At 44.5% G+C, this 14786-nt stretch overlaps 1 protein-coding gene across 1 annotated transcript; it reads left to right on the top strand.

The window, feature by feature from the left end:
• Positions 1 to 8193: 8193 nt before the first annotated feature.
• LOC146694210 (extracellular calcium-sensing receptor-like) lies at positions 8194 to 14786 on the top strand. Its single transcript, XM_085478712.1, has 7 exons — positions 8194 to 8469; positions 8568 to 8857; positions 8969 to 9264; positions 12678 to 12883; positions 13025 to 13246; positions 13667 to 13790; positions 13882 to 14786. Exons 1-7 carry the CDS (start codon positions 8209 to 8211, stop codon positions 14784 to 14786), a joined length of 2304 nt encoding a protein of 767 aa, XP_085334838.1. The 5' UTR covers positions 8194 to 8208.

Raw genomic sequence — 14786 nt, 5'->3', positions numbered from 1 at the left:
CATAATGTTTCTAAGTTCACCTCCGCACCTTTTAAGCACGAGACTGTTTCATCTGGAACTGTTTATTCTGGAGCCATGTTTATTCAGTCAGCTGCCCGTCCGCTTTCGGCTCAGTCACCTGCTCAGCAGCCACCTGTAGCTCAGTGTTCTGTGTTTTCTGCTCAGAAGCCGCCTGTAGCCCAGACACCAACTCCACCACCATTTTCGTCTCAAGCTCTGTTAGCCGCCCGGCCCGAAGCTCTGTTAGCCGCCCGGCCCGAAGCTCTGTTAGCCGCCCGGCCCGAAGCTCTGTTAGCCGCCCGGCCCGAAGCTCTGTTAGCCGCCCGGCCCGAAGCTCAGTCGCCACCTCCACCACATTCAGCCTCGCTTCCCATAGCACAGTCACATCCACAGCCTGACTTACTACAAACCTTATTTCAATCCTTAGCCCAGTCAATAGCTCAGTTGGTAGAGGAATCATCGGCCTTATCGACAGCTCAGTTAGCTCCCTCGCAGCCCTTCATAGCTCAGTTAGCTCCCTCGCAGCCACCCTCAGTGCAGTCTCCAGTGCAGTCTCCAGTGTCCCCAGTGCAGTCTCCAGTGTCCCCAGTGCAGTCTCCAGTGTCCCCAGTGCAGTCTCCAGTGTCCCCAGTGCAGTCCCCAGTGCAGTCCCCAGTGCAGTCCCCAGTGCAGTCCCCAGTGCAGCCTCCTTTAGCACAGTCACCCACTCAACCACCAGCACCACAACCGTCACCACCTACTCCACTCTCACCACCACCGTTACAACAGACATCAGTTCAGTCCCCTGTGCCAGTGCAGACGCCCTCAGTCCAGTCCTCCGTGCAGTTATCCACTTCACCACCATCAGTAGCTCAGCTCCCACTCTCATCCGCCTCTCCAGTAGCTCAGCTCGCACCTGAACCATTGGCCCAGTCCCCGATAGCAATACGGTCTTCTGTTCGGCTTAACATTCAGCCAGGGGTCTCAAATCTCTCTGGCTCTGCACCAGCTCCTGCTGGAAGCTCGGATGAGCTCATCCAGGACTCCGTGGCTCCCACGCCGCCATCTACCTCGTCCGCTGGGGGTTCCAGTGAGCCCGGCCAGCACCTCCTCGTCTCCGCTGGAGGGTCCGAGGGGCCCGTTCAGCCTCCTGTCTCCGCTGGAGGGTCCGAGGGGCCCGTTCAGCCTCCTGTCTCCGCTGGAGGGTCCGAGGGGCCCGTTCAGCCTCCTGTCTCCGCTGGAGGGTCCGAGGGGCCCGTTCAGCCTCACGCCGCATCAGCTGGAGGGCCCGAGGGGCCCGTTCAGCCTCACGCCGCATCCGCTGGAGGGTCCGAGGGGCCCGTCCAGCCTCACGCCTCGTCAGCTGGAGGGTCCGAGGGGCCCGTTCAGCTTCCTGTCTCCGCTGGAGGGTCCGAGGGGCCCGTTCAGCTTCCTGTCTCCGCTGGAGGGTCCGAGGAGCCTGTCCAGCCGCCATCTGCGACCGCCTCGTCATCACCTGGCCCGGCTACATCCGCCTGTGCTTCTGCTACGCCTGGCCCGGCCTCAGCCTCTGCAACCTCGCCTGGCCCGGCCTCCGAGCCTTCGTCTGCTGCAGCCTCTTCAGAGCCTTCGTCTGCTGCAGCCTCTTCAGAGCCTTCGTCTGCTGCAGCCTCTTCAGAGCCTTCGTCTGCTGCAGCCTCTTCAGAGCCTTCGTCTGCCGCAGCCTCTTCAGAGCCTTCGTCTGCCGCAGCCTCTTCAGAGCCTTCGTCTGCCGCAGCCTCCTCTTCAGAGCCTTCGTCTGCCGCAGCCTCTTCAGATGCCTCGTCTGGTCCAGCGTCCTCATCAGCTGCCTCGTCTGGTCCAGCGTCCTCATCAGCTGCCTCGTCTGGCCCAGCGTCCTCATCAGCTGCCTCGTCTGGCCCAGCGTCCTCATCAGCTGCCTCGTCTGGCCCAGCGTCCTCATCAGCTGCCTCGTCTGGCCCAGCGTCCTCATCAGCTGCCTCGTCTGGCCCAGCGTCCTCATCAGCTGCCTCGTCTGGCCCAGCGTCCTCATCAGCTGCCTCGTCTGGCCCAGCGTCCTCATCAGCTGCCTCGTCTGGCCCAGCGTCCTCATCAGCTGCCTCGTCTGGCCCAGCGTCCTCATCAGCTGCCTCGTCTGGCCCAGCGTCCTCATCAGCTGCCTCGTCTGGCCCTGCGCCCACCGGGCCATGGCCGGCACGCCTGGGACTGGAGGGCCGCCGCTGCCGTCCGCGCGGTCGGCCTCCTGAACTGCTCCGTCGTCTCCTTCGCCGCCGCCGCTGCCTTCCGCGCGGTCGGCCTCCTGAACTGCTCCGTCGTCTCCTTCGCCGCCGCCGCTGCCTTCCGCGCGGTCGGCCTCCTGAACTGCTCCGTCGTCTCCTTCGCCGCCGCCGCTGCCTTCCGCGCGGCCGGCCTCCTGAACTGTTTCCGCGTCGCCGCCGTTGCCTTGCGCACGGTCGGCCTCCTGAACTGTTTCCGCGTCTCCGCCGTTGCCTTCCGCACGGTCGGCCCCCTGAACTGCTCTGTGTTTTGGGTTGTTTTCTTGGGCTCCGGTGTTTTCTGTGCTCTTTGTTTTCTGTTCCGAGCCCTCCGTCCTGGGCCCCCGCCGCCCGCCCTGGGTTGTTTTCTGTTTGGTTTTGTTTTTCTGTGTTTGGGCTGTCTGGAGCCAGCCCTTGAGGGGGGGGTACTGTCACGGTCCTGGGTCTCCTGACCCAGCGTTTTTAGTTCTTTGTGATTTTCGTATTATTGTACTTGTGTGTGATTTTATTTTATGGCTTCTAGTTTTGATCCCTTGCCCTTCATGTCTCCCTGTGTGCCCCTCTGTGTATCTGTGAGCCCTCGTCTCTCCTTATGTTTTATTCCATGCTTCCCCTGCCCATTATGTCTAAGTTCTCCCCGTGCTCTCTCTTCCCCCTGTGTGCCCTCTATGTATTTATGAGCCCTCGTCCCCTTTCGTGTTTATTCCGTGTCTCCCCTGCCCGTTACGTTGGTGTTCTACTCGTGCTCTCTCTCCTCTGTACTTCCTGTTTCACCTCTCCCGTCAGTGTTCAGTTCACCCCGCCTGTCTCGTTATGATTATCAGTGTCACCTGTGTTCCCACTCCCCTCGTTAACCCTCTGTGTATTTCTGTCTGCGTCTCCCTCTGTTCAGCGTGACGTCGTCCCTCATGTTGTGTGGATCTCCCTGTGTCTCTGCGTATGTTAGTTTTTTCCCCAGTCTAGTTTTGTATCGCCTATCATCTTCTGTTACGCAATAAAGCTGCCTTTTGAGTTTATTCCCTCGTGCCTGTGAGTCCTGCATTTTGGGTCCTACTCCTGCCTGCCGCACAGCGTTCCATGACAATTACACAGTACAAAACACAGCTCAAAACCGCCACGTATATGTGCACAAAACTGCAATGTAATGCTTTTAACGCTTACAAAACAATGAAGGATTACCTCTTAAATATCTTAACAGTGTACACATTGGAAATATATCAACTTTTAAACACTTTTACCTGAAAACAGGGGGAAAAGAATCACGAGAGTGATTATGACTTGCGTCTCTCATGCAGTAGTTTATTGCAGTGAGGAGAACGCACGAAAGCCCCCTAGTGGAGAATAGAGACACTACTAATCGATCCCAGAAAAGGCTTACTAGCCGATCACTGATGTATAGATTGCAGTTCTCTTAAGTAACATGAAAGCCATTAATATAACATGAAAAATAATAAACTCTTAACCATTTTCTTACCATATTTACATTATTTTCGTCCTTATATCAACTGATATGAATTAGTATTAACTGAACAGTTTTATATGCAATAGTCATTCAACCTGTCACATAAACGGATGTGTGAAAACAGGAGCGGCAAGTACTGGTGTGCTGCAGAGGAGAGCTTTGGCAGATTCAAAAGCATTCTGGCATGTGGGCGACCATACGAATGGTTTTGACACACTTGTGAGACTGGTGAGAGGTTAATTACATCTGCAAAATTCTTACAGAAGCCACGATAATAGCCGGCCATTCCAAGGAACCGGCGAAGTTCACGTCTAGTGCGAGGCACAGGGAAACCTAGGATAGCCTGGATTTTAGCCAGAAGGGGGCACACCTGTCCCTGACCCACCTGCACATGTAGAGTTTGCCTGGGAGAAGACGCTCTTGTTTGATAAGTGGTTAGCTGCAAGTAAAGCGAAGGACTTTGCTCAGCTAAGAGAATTGGTCCTCAAAACGTGTCTTCCAGAGAATGTTGTTGTATATCTCAATGAGCAAAAGGTGGATTCGTTGTCTAAAGCTGCTGTTCTCGTAGATGAGTTTGTGTTGACCCATCGCGCTACGTTTTCAGCTGTGCGCCGTGAATGTGCTACGTTGCCTAAACCTGCGAGGAGTTTGAGGGTTTCTCCTAAGCGTCAAACACGCCCTGATCAGGTTCCCATGACTGTCCGAGAATGCTTTTATTGCCATGATACTGGCCATCTCATTGCCAATTGTCCGTCGCTCCGTTGCAAAGAGCAAACTCACACATTGAAAAAGCCAAAATGTGTTGGTTTTGTTCAGTCGGTTTCTACTCCTAATCCCGTCAGTGATGAACCAGGAAATGACAGTCTTGACAGCAGTTACCGACCTTTCATTTCACAAGGGTCGCCTCACTGACTGGAATAGAGGAGGATCGCGTGCCGATTGTAATTTTGCGCGACACTGGGGCTGCCCAGTCTCTCATTTTGGAAAGCGCGTTGTCTTTTTCAAGTAACTCGTTTTGTGGTGCTGATGCTCTCGTGTGGGGAGTGAAAATGAGTGTGTTACGGGCTCCGCTACACAGAGTCTTCCTACAGTCACCTCTCGTTTCGGGCCCGGGTGCGCGCTCACTTGCCCGTGCAGGGGGTTACTATGATTCTGGGGAATGATCTAGCCAATGGAGAAGTGAGGTTCCCATGACTGTCCGAGAATGCTTTTAGGGAAGCAGGTGGGTCAGGAACAGGTGCGCCCCCTTTTGGCTAAAATCCAGGCTATCCTAGATTTCCCTGTGCCTCGCACTAGACGTGAACTTCGCCGGTTCCTTGGAATGGCCGGCTATTATTGTGGCTTCTGTAAGAATTTTGCAGATGTAGTTGCACCTCTCACCAGTCTCAAAAGAAGAACTAGGAATTTAACAATTTAACAATTCCCAAGAGGCAATAACGTATAGTATTATGAGTAATAAAATGTAAAATCTATGGGGCATTTCGAACAAAACATACAGTGGTATGCAAAAGTTTGGGCACCCCTAATAATTATCATGTTTTTCCTTCATAAATCATTGGTTGTTTGGATCAGCAATTTCATTTAAATATATCATATAGAAGACAAACACAATGATAATTGAGAAGTGAAATGAAGTTTATAGGATTTACAGAAAGTGTGCAAAAGTTACTTAAACTAAATTAGGCAGGTGCATAAATTTGGGCACCCTTGTCGTTTTATTGATTTGAATACCTTTAGCACTAATAATTGGAACATGAAATTTGTTTGGTAAGCTCATTGACCCTTCACCTACATACACAGGTGAATCCAATCATGAGAAAGGGTATTTAGGGTGGCCAGGCCAATTGAAAGTTTTTCTCCTCTTTGCATCTTCTCTCGAGAGTGTCTACATAGGAGCCTCAAAACAACTCTCAAATGACCTGAAAACAAAGATTGTTCAACATCATGATTTCGGGGAAGTATACAAAAAGCTATCTCAAAGATTTCAGCTGTCCGTTTCCACTGTGAAGAACATAGTGAGGAAATGGAAGACCACAGGGACAGTTCTAGTAAATGCCTTGAAGTTACAGGTCAAGAAAAATCTTAGAGAAGCAGAGGCAAAGGATGGTAAGAACAGTCATAGTCAACCCACAGACCAGTTCCAAAGACCTGCAACATCATCTTGCATCTTGTGCATCGTTCAACTATTCAGCGTACTTTGCACAAGGAGATGCTGTATGGGAGAGTAATGCAGAAGAAACCTTTTCTGCGCGCATGCCACATACAGATTCGTTTGAGGTATGCTTAAGCACATTTGGACAAGCCAGCCATTATGGAATAAGGTGCTGTGGACTGATAAAACTAAAATTGAGTTATCTGGGCATAATAAAAGGCGGTATGCATGGCAGAAACAGAACACAGCATTTCAAAACAAACACTTGCCACCCACAGTAAAATGTGGTGGTAGTTTCATCATGCTGTGAGGCTGTGTGGCCAGTGCATATTAGCAAATTCTTGAAAATAATGTTCAAGAATCAGTAACAAAATTGAAGTTGCACCAGGGCTGGATATTTCAACAAGACAATGACCCTAAACACTGTTCAAAATCTACTAAGGCGTTCAGGCAGAGGATCAAGTACAACGTTCTGGAATGGCCATCTCACTCCCCAGACCTGAATATTATAGAAAATCTATGGTGTGAATTAAACGGGCTGTCCATGCTTGGAAACCATCAAACCTTACTGAACTGGAGATGTTTTGTAAAGAAGAAAGGTCCAAAATACCTTCAACCAGAATCCAGACTCTCATTGGAAGCTATAAGAAGTGTTTGGAGGCATTATTTCTGCAAAAGGAGGATCTACTAAATATTGATGTAATTTGTCTGTTCGGGTTCCCAGTTCCAAGTAACTTTTGCTCACTTTCTGTAAATCCTGTAAACTTTATTTCACTTCTCAAATATCATTGTGCTCATCTGACATATGATATATTTAAATGAAATTGCTGATCCAAACAACCAATGATTTATGAAGGAAAATCATGAAAATTATCAACGGTGCCCAAATATTTGCATACCACTGTATTTAACATTAAGATCTTTATGTGCTACTGAACTCATGATAATAAGGTAATATAAGTTCACATTTTAGGATACTATTTTTATACTATTATGACTTTTGTGCTCTAAATTTTAATTCCTTTGTATTACTACAGATAGTAGTTACAGAGAAAAGTCAATGTTAGAAGTAGTAATGGTTATGCAGTACAGTCATAATAAATCCCGACAATTCCAGAATTTCTTGCCATTTACACTTTCCAAAAAATAGATTTAAATTTTTAATACTCTATGATATTTTTCTGTCAAAGGTATACCAACATAAGATCTTGTGTGATTATATATGTTTTTTTTGCAAAAACAGTTGGTGCAAAAGCAAAAATATACACTCTTTCTGCTGTATGAAATATTAGTTAAGGATTAAAAATCTTTTGATGTTCCAATCTAAATTAAATAAAGCTGTATTGGATCATTTGTCGTAGCCAATTATTGTGAGGGAAATCTTGGGCCCAATCAAAACCATACTGTGAAGACTTAGAATGTCAACACTATGCAAGGGTTAATCCATGACCACATATTCTCAAGAAGATGAGAAGATGACAAAACCCCTTTGTTTGAAGACCTATATAAACCAATGGAAACAATGTGTGCCCATATACAGACAATTTTAGATGGAAATGGAGATTGCAGCTCTTGTAATTGGTTTGGTATTGCCTGTTTGTTTGTTTCACCTCAACTCAGCTGTTGCCTTTGCAGTGTGTCTAGATGGTATGAGACAAATGACTAGGCATATAGGAGCTCAAGCTGGTACGACGGCATCCTCTCTGAACTGCAAGCTGCAGGGAAGCACTCGTCTACCTGTATTTTCAAAGGATGGGGACTTTGTTATTGGTGGTGATTTTTCCCTTCACGTCTACATGAACACAGTTTACAGTGACTACACCAGCATGCCTGAGCCTGCAAAATGCAAAGGAAGGTTAGTGAGTAAGAAAGTCAGTAATGGGAAGAAGGTGTAAAAACATGTTGGACTGTATGAGGAGAGAAATGTTTTCATGTGTGTTATGATCAATGGAACTAGATTGATTCTGTGTAGTGTTAAAAAAAAAGTCATTTATTCTTTATAAAATAATTTGTTGTGTTTTAAAAAACAGAAATTATACAAAATGTTAAATAATAGTTTTATAAAGGAAATGATTTAAAAGAAATGATAAAGGAAATGCATTTAAATGTATTATATTTTAAAGGAAATGAAAAGACTTTAATTAGTAATCCATAATTTTCCACTAATTTCTTATGCTAATCTTTTGTGCTCAATTTAACTGGTCAGGCAACATTTTGATGAACATTTGATCAACAGATACAACCAGCAAATTATCCTGTTGTTGGTTCTATTTAATTTAAACTAAATCTACAGTCTATATTCTAACATTGACACAACTATTTTCAGCCTTTACACCAGTGAACTGCAATCATCACGTGCAATGGTTTTTGCCATAGAAGAGATTAACAACAGCACAGAGCTGCTGCCCGGAATCAGGCTCGGGTATCAGATCTATGACTCATGTGCATCAGTGCCTGTAGCAGTGCACATGGCATTTCAGATTCTAAATAGCTTCGACCCTGTGTTTTCCATGGATAACAATTGCTCACATTCCGGTATGGTGATGGCTGTTGTTGGTGGCTCGGGGTCTACGACATCCATCAGTTTGTCCCAAGTCATCAGGTCCTTTAACATTCCCCAAGTAAATGTTTTCAATTTCTGTCAATTTTTGTATTTAAAATATGTATGTGCATGATATTTGATTTTGCGGTGTGTGGTGTTTTATTTCATTTGGTTTAGGTTAGCCACTTTTCAACATGTGCATGCTTGTCTGACAAGCAGCAGTACCCCAATTTTTTCAGAACAATTCCCAGTGACCAGTTCCAAGCTGAAGCAATGGCCAAGCTGGTAAAACACTTTGGCTGGACTTGGATAGGTGCTGTTCGGTCAGATTCGGATTATGGAAATAATGGCATGGCTTCATTTCTAAAAGCAGCACAGAAAGAGGGGATCTGTGTGGAGTACTCTCTTTCTTTCCATCGAACATACCCACATAGCAGAATTCAGAGAGTAGCAGATGTTATCCGCAGGTGTCCTCATCGCAGATATTATTTCCGCAAATATTAGATTTACTGTCTTCAAAATTACATTTTTACAGTTACACTTTAAAATGCTTCTAATGCACAATATTGTCTGTCAAGGTCTACAGCCATGGTTGTTGTGGCACTTCTATCTTTAGGGGACATGAGGGCACTGTTGGAGGAGCTATCATATGAGCCTTCCCCTTCTCGCCAGTGGATTGGCAGTGAATCATGGGTAACCAACTCAGAATTAATGAGGTTCAGTTTCTGTGCTGGGGCCATTGGATTTGGGATTCCAAAGTCTATAATCCCAGGCCTCAGAGACTTCCTGCTGAATCTGTCCCCCTCACAAGTGGCATCTTCTCAAATACTTACTGAGTTCTGGGAGGATGCATTTAACTGCACACTGACCAAAAGTAAGACATTTTTCTTGGTTTAAATTATCTTGTCAACTGCTGATGTTACAAAGTCTAATGCTGCTTCATGGGCTGAGGCAAAACGGCCTCTTTATTCTTTAGTAGATGAAACATCCTGTATGAGTGGCTCTTTCTGTTGCCCCAGTGGTGTTTGCTCCTACTGTAGTTCCTCCATATTAGCAGGCCTGTCTGTAAGGCATCTAAATTTGCTTTCTTTCCAGTGTCATAAAGCTGTTGAATTTTACTTGAAATAGTCTTTCGGCACAGCAGTTGGAAAATTGGGTCCCCTGACGATAACTGTAGTACATTTTCTAACCACCTGTCTTCTACCAATGATAGTGGTTTACAGTCAGAGCAATCAATTTTCGGAGAGAATTTATTACTTTGTCCAATGTTGAATTGCTAATTTTGGTCCTGAAGCCAGTCATTTCATCAAGTTTGGGCTGCCGACACCTTTTGACTGCTAGAGTCAACAGCTCCCACAGTTTCTGTGCTCACTGCAACATGATTTGCATTTAGATGGTACCATAAGGTGTTTCGGTGGTATGCAAATTCCTATTTTCACAGTTTGCACAAAACCACAATTATCAAGCCTTCCATCGGTTGGGTAGTCTTTTGAAATTAAATTTGCCTCCAATCATTCCTAGCAATGCACTTTCTTCTTACTCTTTGTAGCTCTGATGTGTGCATCACTGTAATCGATATACCAGGAAATTGTGCATTGACAAAAGTTAGCTTTTGCCTGGAATGCAAAGTTCAATTAAATGCGTAATTTTTTAGTACGTTGTTTTTTTTCTAATTAATTAATCGCAATTAACGCGTTAAATTCCCACTCCTTGTTTTTATATAACCAATTCAAAGTACTTACAGAACAATCAGGTGTTCTGCATTAAATAAGATAACACAAATAATTTTTGCTACTCCAAAAAAATATTTTTGTCCACTCTAACATAAAGGAGAACATCACAAGCCTGATACCTGCAGGCCTGAAAGCAGGAGGTGTATCACCCCTCGTGTCTTCGACCTGGAGTTAGCGTTTCATTGCAATCTGCCCTTGGTGGCATTTTGGCTAGTGATGTGCGATACCACTGATTTTCCTTCCGATCCAATACCAAGTAATATTCAGGGTAGTATCGATGATACTGATCCGATACCGATACTTTGTACAAAAACTTATTTTATTCATTGTATCTCAAATTATAGCATCATAATGATTACAGGACATCAGATTCCTTGTTCTTATCACTTAATAATGCAGAGTTCATCATATAGAAATAAAAAAAAAACTGAAGTTGTGCGCTATTTGAACACCTTGCCGACGTCTGTCTCGCCCTTGCAGCACCTGTCCCTGTCCTCCTCTTCAGTTCGCCTCAACATACGCTCGTCATATTCTGTGATATGATTTACTCTGAGGTGTTTGACAAGGTTAGTGGTGTTGCCACAACCATACATGCCAACCCTCCCGATTTTTCCGGGAGAATACCGAATTTCAGTGCCCCTCCCGAAAATCTCCCGGAGCCAACATTCTCCCAAATTTCTCCCGATTTTCCACCCGGACAACAAAATTGAAAAACCATATCGTAGAATGGCCAATTTCAATTTCCAACAATGCAGCTACTTAGTTTTAATATTAGTCTTATTTCTCTTTCTGGGTCTTCAAATATCTGAGCCGACTGACACATCGTCTTCAAACCCCTGCGGTCTTTCGCTACTCGTGTTAAACATGATATATAAGTCACATTGATAACTTAAAAATGTTATTGTTTGGCTTTTTCAGTGTTTTATTTGTTCGTGAGTAAATCGGTTTGGCTGAGATTAAAGTTATTAGATTAGATTAAATTAAATTTAACTTTATTAATCCCTCGGGAGGGTTCCTCCAGGGTTTTCACACAGCTAAATAAACGTCAAACAGAAAACTGATTAAACAAAGTGTGAGACGGTTGAGAGTTTATGTCAGTGCCCGGTTATATTTTAGATAGCAAGGAGCAGATGGCAGAGTTTCCCTCCACCGAGAGAGCTTGTGACGTACTACCCGGCTTTCTTTAGACCGTGAAGGCCAGGTCCTCAGGTGGAAGCAGCCTCTGAATTGACATATTTTATCCGATAAATAAACCCTGTAAAATTTATTTATCCCCCCCCAACAGCCCTTTTGAATGTCTCCCTAGTATGGCCACAACACCTCACTCTTGGAGCACTTTTTTGCCACATGTATCGCAAACCACGTCTCAGCTGTTTGTGGAGGTAAAATACGTCCGCACTTACAACTGCAACATTTAGCAGTTGCCTCATTGTTCTGACACACAAAATAAAACTATCGACTCTACGACACACTAACGACACATTCCAGACACACTAATCTCTTGCATCTCAAAGCTCCCTCTCTTTCTCTTTTGCTCTCTCATATCATCTTTTGATTGGTCAACATGACACATTTTTCCACCAATAGGAAAAACTGTGTTTTTTTTCTTTTCTTTCGTTTTTGATCGCAACAAGAGAAGAGAATGCTTTCGAGCCCTTTCCTTAGAAAACACTGCAGTAAACATAACAAAACTCTGTTTTTTTCGTGGCTTATCAACACAATTTAAAAACTGGTACATACTTTGAAATTCACACTGTTAAAACAAGAAATGGAGACTAAGGGTTGTCCAGGGTTGACATAACATCTTGTTGCTGTGTCATCTTAAACTGGTCATGTGTAGTTTGAGTTAACATCAGAGACCTCCATGATGATATAGAGCTTTTTGAATAAAGTAGTCATGGTAAACTACTTTATTCTTCCTCAGCCAATCAGCAGCACTTGTGTGACTTTGCCCCCCCTCCCCCAGCTCCCGGTAAGATGAAGACAGCTTCAATCATCTGTGTGCTGAAAAATAGCAACGCATTCACATCGCATTTCCTTGTTAGTAATGGCAATGTGATTGTACGATAGAAAATGCAATTAGCTAGATTACTGTTAGTGTTATGTCCTATATGTCTGTGAAGGTTCTCAGTCATCCAGGTCATCGTAGTCAAAGGAGCTTGCAAAGAAAAGCGTCTGGACTTCTTTAAGTTACTTGAAGACGTTTCACCTCTCATCCGAGAAGCTTCTTCAGTTCTAAGGTCAAATGGTGGAGAGTCCCAGATATAAACCTAGTGGGAGTATCCCCCCACAGAGGGACAAAAGGACCCCCTGATGATCCTCTAATCTGATCTGGGGGTCCTTTTGTCCCTTTGTAACTTAAAGAAGTCCAGACATTATGTCCTATACTAATTATTCGTGGTAGGATTATTTTCCATTTTTTATTATATTTTATTTTATTTTTTATAAAATAAATATGTTTCATGGTACCAGCATAATTTGCAACATTTATAAAGAGAACACAGTTGAGATCTAGTTTAATGTTGACATCTGCTCTGTCTTTTTGTGATTTTAGATGCCACTGCAAAGAAGAAAGTATGTGATGGAAATGAAGACATACAGAATCTGCAAAACCAGTACACTGACACATCACAGCTCAGAGTTACTAACATGGTGTACAAGGCCGTGTATGCAGTAGCACATGCCATCCATAATGCAGTGTGCCAGGAAATAAATGGCACTGCAAAGTGTGACAAGTTAACCAAGTTAGAGTCCAAAGAGGTCAGAAGAAATAAATATGTTGATGTCAGTGTCTTTCATCAACTGCAATATGAATTGATATGCAATATTAATATTTGTTATTGAAATATTGCATCTTTTTTTTTTTTTGCTTTCCACTCCCCTTATCCCTAATTTTATCAGATTTTAATTGAGCTGAAGAAAGCAAATTTCTCCCAAAATGGCTATGATGTGTCATTTGACGCTAATGGGGATCCTGTGGCTATTTATGAACTGGTTAACTGGCAGAAAAGTGAAAATGGCGTGACTGAGATAGTGACTGTAGGGCTGTACGATGCATCACGGCACGTGGGCCAGGAATTCCAGATCGACAAAAACATTACCTGGATGGAGGGTAGCATGAAAGTAAGCAGTCAGAATTTGACAAACTTTAGTAATAATAATAATCGATTGCATTTATATAGCGGTTTTCGAGACCCTCAAAGCGCTTTTACATTTCCACTATTCATTCACTCACACATTTACACACTGGTGGAGGCAAGCTACAGTTGTAGCCACAGCTGCCCTGGGGCAGACTGACAGAAGCGACGCTGCCATATCGCGCCATCGGCCCCTCTGGCCATCACCGGTAGGCAACGGGTGAAGTGTCTTGCGCAAGAACACAACGACGAGACTGTCCGAGCTGGGGCTCAAACCGGCAACCTTCTGATTACAAGACGAACTGCCAACTCTTGAGCCACGATCGCACGATCGATTAGTAAACAACAACACACAGCTGCATAGTAAATATTTACGTTTATTCTGCAACCTTTATGTCTTTCACAGGTGCCAGTGTCAGTGTGCACGGACAGTTGTCCTCCAGGAACTCGTAAAGTGTTGCAGAAAGGAAAACCCATCTGCTGCTATGACTGTACAGCATGTCCTGAGGGGGAGATCAGTAATAGTACAGGTAAAGAGAAATGATTACGATGCATTTAAAATGTTTCATTGTGTATATATAAAAATCAAGAAAAAATTGTATTTATTTGTTTTTTATCCAGATTCGACTGATTGTTTACCTTGTCAAAAGGAATTCTGGCCTAACAAAAAGAGAGACACTTGTATCCCTAAGCCTGTAGAGTATCTTTCCTTTCAAGACCTCCTAGGAATTATCCTGGCTACATTCTCAGTCATTGGTGCCTGTCTGACCATCGTAACTGCGGCTGTATTCTTTTGTCATAGGAAAACTCCAATTGTCCGAGCCAACAACTCTGAGCTGAGCTTCCTGCTGCTCATCTCACTGACTCTGTGTTTCTTATGTTCATTAACTTTCATTGGAGCACCATCTGAGTGGTCCTGCATGCTGCGTCACACTGCATTTGGGATCACCTTTGTACTCTGTATCTCCTGTGTACTTGGGAAAACTATAGTGGTTTTAATGGCTTTTAAAGCTACAATTCCAGGTAGTAATGTCATGAAATGGTTTGGTCCTCCACAGCAAAGAATGACTGTTGTGTCTTTCACCTTTATTCAAGTTTTAATATGTACTGTTTGGTTGGTAGTGAACCCTCCCTTTCCAATAAAAAATCTAACCACGTACAAGGAGAAAATCATATTGGAATGTGCATTAGGCTCAGCTGCTGGCTTCTGGGCTGTGCTTGGATACTTAGGCATACTTGCTGCCTTTTGCTTTGTTTTAGCAGTCTTAGCCCGCAAATTACCTGATAATTTCAATGAAGCCAAGCTTATCACCTTCAGCATGCTAATATTTTGTACTGTCTGGATCACATTTATCCCAGCATATGTCAGCTCTCCTGGGAAATTCACTGTAGTTGTGGAGATTTTTGCAATTCTGGCCTCCAGCTTTGGGCTAATAATGTGTATATTTGCTCCCAAGTGTTTTATCATATTGTTCAAGCCTGAGAAGAACACTAAGAAATATTTAATCAACAAAAATCAGTTATAG

This window comes from Copadichromis virginalis, linkage group LG14, assembly GCF_057382275.1.
Source record: "Copadichromis virginalis isolate Kocher_CV1m ecotype Utaka linkage group LG14, C_Virginalis_male_GT1.1, whole genome shotgun sequence".
Lineage (NCBI taxonomy): Eukaryota > Metazoa > Chordata > Actinopteri > Cichliformes > Cichlidae > Copadichromis > Copadichromis virginalis.
This window is presented reverse-complemented; position numbering and strand designations above follow the sequence as displayed.